This window comes from Ochotona curzoniae, unplaced genomic scaffold, assembly GCF_017591425.1.
Source record: "Ochotona curzoniae isolate NIBS_2020 unplaced genomic scaffold, NIBS_Ocur_1.0 contig_1, whole genome shotgun sequence".
Classification (NCBI taxonomy): Eukaryota; Metazoa; Chordata; class Mammalia; order Lagomorpha; family Ochotonidae; genus Ochotona; species Ochotona curzoniae.
Genome location: NW_024464918.1, coordinates 22,604,642 through 22,614,241, shown reverse-complemented (window position 1 = coordinate 22,614,241; position 9,600 = coordinate 22,604,642). Strand labels below are relative to the sequence as shown.

Genomic DNA, 9,600 nt, shown 5'->3' with positions numbered 1-9,600 from the left:
GTGTTCTGAAAACTGCCAAGTGCCATACAATGTCCTTTTCACCAGTTGCCTGATTTGGCTTATAAAGATGACTCTCTCCCAAAATGAAGTGCTTTAAAAGATCTATTTTTTTTTCCTCCAGAATTTCGTTACTTTTTGGCTTATTTTGCAATTTATTCCAACTTCCTAATGGAATGGTGATACGTTGCATTTATACCAATCTCAGGTTCCTCTTAATGAGTTGGAAACACAGGTGGGAGAAAGTGCCATGATAGGAATGTAAGTTTCTACCCAGCTCTGCTATGAACTCACTGCCCAGCCTTGGGCAAATCTCTCCCTAGAGACCTCAAATATAAAAGAACAAATGGATTCGCTGAAATTAAAGATTACTCCTTGTTACACTATGTTAGGGAAGAATGTAGCCCAGGGCTGAGAAAGAGGAAGAAAGGGGCAGATGACGTCCGAGTTTTCCTGACATACTCATTTAAGGAAGCCACTACAGGGCTCCCAACCTTAAGGTGATCTCCAATACTTCAACATTTGTAACAGATTTTAAGGACACATCAGGATCCCTGGAGGAACTGGTACTACAAACAACAAACCAAGCGACCATGTTTCATGCAGGCAGCAGACACATCCAGGGAGCTTACAGTCAATGACAACGAGACAGTACAGTCACATCGCGCTTGACCACAGACTTTTGAACATCTAAAAAAATTTCTTATTTGTCAATATTCGAAAAGTTACAGGAGCTATAAGATAAAACGTCCCTATCAGCTTCTCTTTGAGAATGCAAATATTTGGCAATAACTGATCTGGCATGTCCACATGGCTGAGAAACCTGGCGCTGACTTCATGTCATCTTAACTCCCCCTTCTACCCCCACCAACACAACTAGACCCACGGAGTCCTTTCATTTCCCTCTGCCCATGGACTGCCCACCGCCTGCAACCTTCTGCTTTCCTAAGCCACATACGTGCCAAGTCTATTGGCTACAGTTTATATGGTTCTAGAGTTAGAGGAAAAACAATAAGAAGTTGTTTCACTGTTGCTGGTTGAAACCGGGAGCTGCCAAGATCAGTCACAAAGAGACTTGCACGGGAGTCACTTTCATCTCTAGACTCCACTCCCACATGCGACACTGAGCCTAACTCAAAGACAATCGCACTGTACACGCACGTTCTGCCCAGCACTGTTGGGTTCCACGGACAAGTATCAGCTCTCTGCTTGGGAACTCGCTTCCTCCAGCAACAAAGCGAGGAAATCCACCAGGCAGGCAGTCGGCCTCCAAGTTCTTTCCCCTTCGGGACTCCTGAAATTGTCAGTCTTCTAGGTTGTGCCGCCAGCATCTGGAAGTCTCGCGGCAGAGCTTCTCCAGCTAAACATCTATAGACGCACACCTGCCACCCGCCTCTCCCACCCCACCCTTGGCGAGCGCCACTGCCTGGAGCCTCTTCTGGGGTCACTTCAGGGGAATCCCGCCCCAGTCCGGGAAGTCGGGGCGCACAGCGCGCCCAGAGGCTTCAGACTCAGCCAAGACGCTGCGGGGTCCGCGCCTGCTGGGGCTCGGAACTGCCCCCGTAGCTCTCCCCGCCGGCAGTGGCGGCGACGCATGGACCACAGGAGACTGGCCCTGGCCCAGGAGTCTGCCCAGTCCTTTCCGGGGAGGGCGTGAACCGGGGACACCCGCTGGCAAATTGCTGCCCAGCCTTCTTTCCGGACCCAGTAACCGCCCCTCCGGGAGAGCTGCATTCGAGGGTGGAGCTCGGACCCCTTGGCAGGTGCCCTCCTGCCCCAGCCCAGCCCAGCCCAGCCCGCGCTTGCCGCTGCCGCCGCCTCGCCCAGGCAGGTAGGAGCCTTTCCTCGCTCTGTTCTTGCTCTAGGAGTTGCTAGCCCCTGCTTCCCGAATGGAAGCATCTATCTGAGCTTCGTCGGAGAACGGAAGGAAGAGCTCTGCTGGGTGAGTGGTGGTCTAGGCTTTTTTTTTTTTTTTAATAAAAATGCATCGGAAAGGCACTGTTGGGAAGCCAGGAGACAAAGGCAGTGGGTCAAGCTAACTCACACCGCCAGAGGCTGGTTAAAACCGATCCTAGCTGTCCCGCATTCCCCCCACTGGCTTGGCTGGGACACAGACTTCAGTAAATATTTTCTGGGTGGAGAGAAGTGAGTGGATGTGCTTCTCTTTGTTTCTCTCAACCAGCTGGGAAACAAACGAAGACTGCCTTGGGTACCAGGTTTTCCTCCTAAGGCGAAAGGTTTGCACATTTTTGCACAGAAAGACATAAGGTGGTGTGTTCATACAATGGATTGCTAGGACGCACTAAAAAGCAGAAAGCAACGCTGTGGAGATCAGCGTGCCTCTGCCCCGATCGCGCAAGAAGTGAAGGCAGCAAGATGCAGAACAGACCAACTCTGTGAAGCCACTTAGGGGTGACTTCAAAATGCTTGCTGAGTGTGTAAAATTGTAACCTGGAAATGGACAGCAGATTCATGATTCAACTATCCCGGGGAAGTGTCAAAGGCAGAGTGCTTTTGGCAGGATCTGTAACAGGGAAATGAGGCAAAGCTGACAGAATACAAAGTGTTACCCATTTAGTGTATTTGTCACGCTCTTTTAAAAAAATTATTTACTTGTTTGAACTCTGGGATTACAGGGAGAGAGGGAGAGAGAGAGGGAGGAGAAGGAGAGAGAAAGGGAGGGAGGGAGAGAGAGGGGGGGATAGAGGGGAGAGAGGGGGAGAGGGGGATAGAGGGAGAGAGAGAGAAAGAGAGAGAATCTTTCATCCATTGGTTTGCTTCTCCAGATGGCAACAATAGCTAGGGGCTTGGTCAAACTGAAGCCAAGAGCCAGCAGCCTCATCTGGGTTTTCAGATGGGTGTAGAGTTCCAAATACTTGGGCCATCCTCTGCTGCTTTCCCAGGTACATTAGCAAGGAGTTGGATTGGAGGTGGAGCAGCCAAAACTCAACCAATGCCCATCTGAGATATTGACACGGGAAGTGGCAGCTTAACCCTGTTATACTTCAGCCCCAGCCCTTGTTTTCCTTCTTTCCCATGTTCTGAGTTTGCAAGTTAATAAGCTCTGTTTGCCAATGCAAAATAGTAAGGTCATGTCTATGCACATGCTGTGACAATAGCATTTGAATGGTTCTACTGAAAGTTGTATCTTCTGGTAGTTCCATTATTCCCTGTATACTGCACTCTGGGAGTTGGAACCTCTTCACCTGGGGAAACTAGACATACCTCTTGACCACTTTCAGGGTAATGGCCAAAGATGAAATGTTGACATCAGGGAACTAGTTCTCTAACTAATGTTTCAATAAGTGGCTGTGTGAGGCAGAACCTCAGTAGTCCCTGTATTTCTGAAATGCAAGTTCTCATCCTTTTATAATGTTGGTGCTCAGGCTTTCCATTTCCATGGGTGTTTGCTGTCCTCCTGGCATTTCAACACGCTGTGTATTTGGTTCTGTGGACTTAGTGCATGTCACATGGGCAGTGGACTCCATCACAGGAGAGCCCCACACTTCCCGGGGGGTTCTCTTCAGCAGAAGGGAAAGGATGTATCCACTGTTTCCCTAAGTGATTTCTTCCAGAATGTGAGCGAGGAATTTTTAAGTTGGTTATTCTAATGGAGAGAGGATAGGAGAAAGAATTCCAAACTGGGTTGAATGTTTAGGGCAATGGAAAAACTACTGTGTAGTGGATCCCTTTGCCTGTCCCTCCCCAAAACATACACAATAGTGGTTTCCCTGTGGGCATATTTTCCTCTCCCTAAAAATGACCAGCTCTGAGCAGTGATAATGTTCCTGTCTTTTTATTTGATATGACAAGTTGCAAGGTCATGCTTAGTATGTCTCATGGTGCAGAAACATGGGCTACTTGAGAAAAACCAGAGGTGTGAAGAAAAACAGAAGAGTGATAGGACTTGGGAGTATTGTGAAAGCTACATGTATTCAGATTTGAAGCATAAAACGGGAGGCTGCAGCCCCAATCTGCAGTGTTAGCATTTGCAACTGCCCCATCCTCTCCCTAGGGTCATCACTGTTTGTGTCCTTCCATGATTCCTTCGCTTGTCCTGGATTCTAATGCATTGATAACACACAAAGTACTCTCCACTTACTTTCCTCTAACCAACAATAAAACACAATGGACATCCCGTTGACTTCTTAATTCCCTCTCAACAGGACGTAGAAGCCATTTTGATTATTTTGCCTGGAAAGAGGGTAGAGATGTTTCCATCTTCTTGGGTCTCAATAATCCCACTGAGCTTCCTTTAGCCACCTGTTACCACCTGCTCCTGCTCCTTACCTCTCATTTAATTGGTGCTTTCTAATTGCTGACTTTTCACTCTCCATTTAATGAGCTTTGTCAAAGTCCACAAGGCACTTTGCCAACAGTTAGCTTGTAGTATGAAAAGTAGCATTTTCTTAATGAGTCTGCTTTCCAACTGAAGGTTTCACTTCGTTTTTTCCTATCAGGAAAAATTAACTTCTCTGCACTAGCTTAGGGACTTCCCAACTTCCTTTTCAATAACTCATCTGTAACTATCAACTATTAGAAAATAATACATGATAAGGACATTTTAGTAAAGTATCAGAAGTATAGGCTGTTACATTCATTCTTTGCATATAGCTGTCAGACATTATTGCTAATTGTGTTACATACATGTGTAAGGACTCAATTAGGTGTCTGAATCATGAACTTTCCTCAAGCCTTAGAGCCAAACGTTGGAATGCCATGATGTATGAAATCCAGACCGTTATCGTTCTGTTTGTTTTTTGTGTTTTGTTTTGGGCAAACCTGAGGATCTGATGACCAGGTTCCACATTTCTACTTGGTGCCAATCTCTTGACCTGAGAGCCGTTTCCTCGTCTAGCTTACACTTGTGTCATCACTCTTCTCATCACACAATGACGTCATGTGCCTGGTTTGGTGTACTTGTTTGGGAAAAAAAAAAGGCTTGGTTTTACAGGCATCTAAGTGTGCAGTTCCTGAGAGAGGCACTGTTACGTTGCCATTCCAAACACCCAAGTTTAAGTAACTTGTTTAAGGGCATTATCAATGTCCCTTTTAATTTGGAGCCCAGAATGCTACTTCTTACCAATTTCAGGGAAAGCTGAATTCTTTACTACTGCATTAAAAAAAATAAACAGGTAAAATGTATTGCATTTATTGTTGCCTTCAATTTCAAGGAGGAAAAAAGAAAAATGAGTTTAGAGAAATTGAGCCACTTTCTGGTGTGGAAAACTCAACCTAAAGCTTTCTTCAACTGATAGCAGTAGTGACATAGCACATACATTTTTATAACTAAAAGATATTAAAACTCTTCTTAGTCATCCAAGAAGAAAGTTTAAAATCAGCATATATTCTCCAGGATATAGATTTGAAAATAAATTTGATTTTATTTTACAGTTTTGAAGTATTGACCTCATTTTAAACTTTTCATACTTGAAATATATAGATATTATTAGAAATTCAGATATACAGAGAGGAAGAGAGACAGAGAGGAAGATTTTTCCATCCATTGCTTCACTCCCTAAGTGGCCGCAATGGCTGGAGCCACACCAATGCATAGCCAGCAGCCTGGAACTTCTTCTGGGTCTCCCCTGTGGATACAGGGTCCCAAGGCTTTGGGCTTTCCTTTACTGCTTTCCTAGGCCATAAGCAGGAAGCTGGATGGGAAGTGGAGCTGCTGGGATTAGAACCAGCATCCAGATGGGATCCCAGTGCATGCAAAATGAGCACTTTAGCTGTTAGGCTACACGCTGGGCCCCCAAAAATATTATGTTTCACTGTGGCTTTGTAAGTACAAATCTGTAATGAGTACAAGTGTGAGAGCCATATAATGTGTTCTTTTTTGTAATTTTTTTTTTATTTACTCTATTTGAAAGGCAGAGTGATGGAGTAAGAAAGGATGGAAAGATGGAGGGCAGTGGTGGGAGAGAGGACCTTTCATTGACGGACTTACTCCCAGAATGCTAGCAACAGCCAGAGCCTGAGCAGCCTACAACCAGCAGCCTGGAACTCCATCCCGGGCAATCCACATAGACACGATCCTAATCTTAGCACTCCAGTGTGGGATGCAGTTATCCCAACGGGAAGCTGGAACACTGCATGGCAATAGCCATACCTCCTGATGTTTTATTGCCTCTGAAATCATTCCTTATCATAGCAATGAAAACTTTTGATCTGGAAAAGAATGGGTTAGTGTTTCGATCACATTCTGTGTTTAGGACGTCTAGACATGTAAGAAAATCATTTCTGCTTTCATAGGCAAACAGGAGAGGCTTCACAAACTGTTCCAAGTGAAGATGAGTGTTTCTGCCGAGATAATGTAACTGGACAATCCAGACCTGAGCAGACTCGACCATGGGAGCCAATACTTCAAGCAAAGCACCGGTGTTTGATGAAAATGAAGACGGTAAGACATGTAGGATAGAATATGTCAAAATGGAATCTTGTGCAATTCAAATGTAGCATCCCAGTTCCTAAGGAAGCTGTAAGCTTGATCCATCTGATCTGACACCTCGAGCACACCTTTTACTTTCTGTAGGACCCCTGGCAGTTTTCTTAATCTTGACTCTGTCCAAATGGAGTTGTGCTTGGGAACATGGTAGAGAGTTAAATGATTTCTTTTGTTCTAAGTATTGTTGTCTTGACAGTTGAAGCTACTCCCATTGCTAGTTGTTATATAAAATTCCATACCCTGCCAGATTGTATGTAAATGATAATCAGTAAGCATAAGGTTTGTGAATGGAGTTAGGCAGCCTAGGCGCCTTTCTGAACTTCCACTTGCTATGCTGCTGTTTCCTAGGCGAATGATAAGGTCATAGTAAAAGGGGTCTGTTTCATTAGAAAAAAGCAAGTGTTTCAAGGCCAGGTTCAGCAAAATGGGTCCCCATTCACCCATGAGGCATGCTAGAGCTGGGCCTGGGCTTGCTGGGTCATGCTTGCTTGCTGTAAGCTGCCTTGTTGGTGTACAAAGGCTGGCAGCCCTACAGTTGTCTGGGGACAAGAAGACCTTAAGTCCCAGAGAGCAAATTGCCCTGGCCTCTGGGAGGGACTCCCCAGAGAAACTTCCAGAGGTTTCTGCTAATTGGACTGCAAAGAAAAAGCATGGACTGACACACAGGAGCTCTAGCCACACTTCCATTAGCAGCCACCCGTGAGATTCGCAAAATCATTTACTCACCTGTCATCAGTCCCCTCCCCAATAGGGCGAGAAGAAAGTCAACTCTAAAGGACTCTTACTGCTCAGGCTAAACATTTTGAAATCTACAACTACTTTGAAAAATTGCAAAACAGCTTCTAAATCATCAAGGAGAGTTGATTGTATTAGAATGTGAGTTTGATTACTGAAACACAACCTAAACGACTGTGGTCTAAGCAAGGTGGATGTATTTTATTTCCAATGGCATAACCTAGGCATAAGAAGTCAGCTGGGATGTGCCTCTGAAGCGCTGGGCATCCTGGCTCCCACTAGCTTGCTTTTTCTAGAGTGGGATCCTTGCCCTTCCTTCTGAGCATGGCTTGCTGGCTCATCCATATGCCAGCCAAGGAGAAGGGAGAAGAAATAGGGCAGGCTGTGCCCATTTCTTTTAAGGATTTGACCTGACTTATCATTTTGATTTAGGTGTACTTAACCTAGTGACCAATGGCTCAGGGAAATTTTCTTATCTTGTGTGGCAATGAATTTTCTAAACATAAGGCACTCTATTTTATTGCAGTCAAAGGGGGAAATTAGCAATATGTTGGGGATAACTGTTTGCTATGGTGGGAGGACACAATCTTAGTTTTCAGTCTTTGCACAGAGATGCTTTCAAGAGCAACTTACATGATTGATCAGGATGTTTCGTTTCAAACCCTTACTTTGTATTTAATATATTATATAGAAAACTTGAAATTATCTTGCTGGGAAGCGTTTTAAGAAAACTTTGTGTTCTATTGCTGTTTTTGTTACCTTGCTTTGTTGTATACAGCCATAGGAGCAAGGATCTGGAAATCAGTGGTGTGACTTGATTTTTCCTTCTCTAAAGAGGAAAGACAAATGGGCTTGTTTTTTCACTGCTTGGGCTGTCTGGATTCAGAGCTAATGTCTGTACGAGAGGCTGGCCTTTGGAGGACAAACTAGAAAGGAGAGGCGTGGTAGGTGCTTTAAGCGTGCAACCTGCTACAGATGTGTCATTTCAAGTTATTAGGGTGGCATTAGGCAGGCTTAAACCTTTTCTAATTCAACCAGTTCTTCATCTCATAGGTGTCCAAGAAACCTTCATACCCAAGGGTTTGGATAATAGGAAATCAAGCACCAACCACTTCCTAATCTCCCACAAGGGACTCTGGAAAGCTAGATTGAAGACCTAATCTTCAGGACTAGGCAACTCTCCCCTAACACCCTGGAAGCCATTCCTTTTTTGTTGTCCAGAGCCCCGGTACATTGAGACAACCCTTGGTAGCACCCTTAATGGGAAGAGTTGAGCATGGACATGCCTGCACTTTCCAGAGGAGCTGGACTCTGAATTCACTCCTGCACGGAGTTAGAAGTCCAAGGGCAAGTCCACTGACTATGAGCCTCTCTTTCTGCTGCACCTAAGGAACAGAGGACAAAAGGATGGTCCCTGCTCTGACCTTGTGAATCCCTTGATCAAACGGAGTGAAATGCAAGACAGTAAATGCACTTCAAGTGTCACCAAGGAAATGAGATTGTGCAAATGTGGAAAGGCCATGTTGATGGAGTAAGGTTGGGTTTCTCTTTGCAATGAGAAAATGTTTGAGTTGAGACCCGAAAGATGAGAAACAATCAATGCAGTGACACATGAAGAGTGCCAAATAGGACATTCAAGACTAAATTATGACAAAATGAAGAATAAATAGTTCCCAATATTATAATGTTCTCTAACAATGACAAGTATTAGCTTATTTTTTAGGAGGATATTGATTTGGGGGAGGAAAACTATGTGGGAAATTCATTAAAAAAAAAAACAAACAAAAAACCCTTCAGCTGCACTGTAGAATTCATGTGGTTCCTTGCCTAGTTCTGGATTAAGCACAGAATAAAATTGTATTTAATTGCTCTAAAGCTTCTGATGAAGAAAAACACAACAAAAAAGTACTGACTAATCAAAAAACAGTAGTTCCTGTATAATTTTTGATGTTCATATTTTTTGTATAAATAAAATAGGACAAAATGTAGGGCACAAAAATGAGCCAATTTAATTATTTTTAAAATATTGCTGAAAAGGATCCCAACAGGTAATAAAAAAGCATTTAATATTTCCTTCAAATTGTTTAATATTTGGAATATGCAACTTGGAGAAGAATTTTAATTTTTGCAAAAAGCTACAGATTTTTTTCTGATAAACATTTTTTTTACCTTTGAAAGTAATTAAGGATGAAGATAAGGCATTACTGACTATCCTCTTAGATAAGCTATTTTTTCTAGAATTTGTCCTGGTACTTGTATTTGCATGATGTGCCATCTGACAACTGACCTTGGATGGTCAAACTGTCAGTCATTTTGATCTTTATTTAATCAAATAAATTATAAGCAGAATTGTATTGGTGAACAGAATAAAATTAGGTTATTTGATCACTAAATGATCCTTTGCAAATTGAATCTAAAGT

General features: G+C 43.6%; 1 protein-coding gene across 1 annotated transcript in view; it reads left to right on the top strand.

The window, feature by feature from the left end:
- Positions 1-6,265: 6,265 nt before the first annotated feature.
- The window catches only part of STK32A (serine/threonine kinase 32A), a 104,832-nt gene continuing 101,497 nt past the window's right edge, over positions 6,266-9,600 (top strand). Inside the window, exon 1 of the mRNA XM_040976034.1 lies at positions 6,266-6,400. Within this exon, the coding sequence (XP_040831968.1) occupies positions 6,349-6,400 (52 nt within the window). The 5' untranslated portion in view covers positions 6,266-6,348. The remainder of the gene's footprint in view (positions 6,401-9,600) is intronic.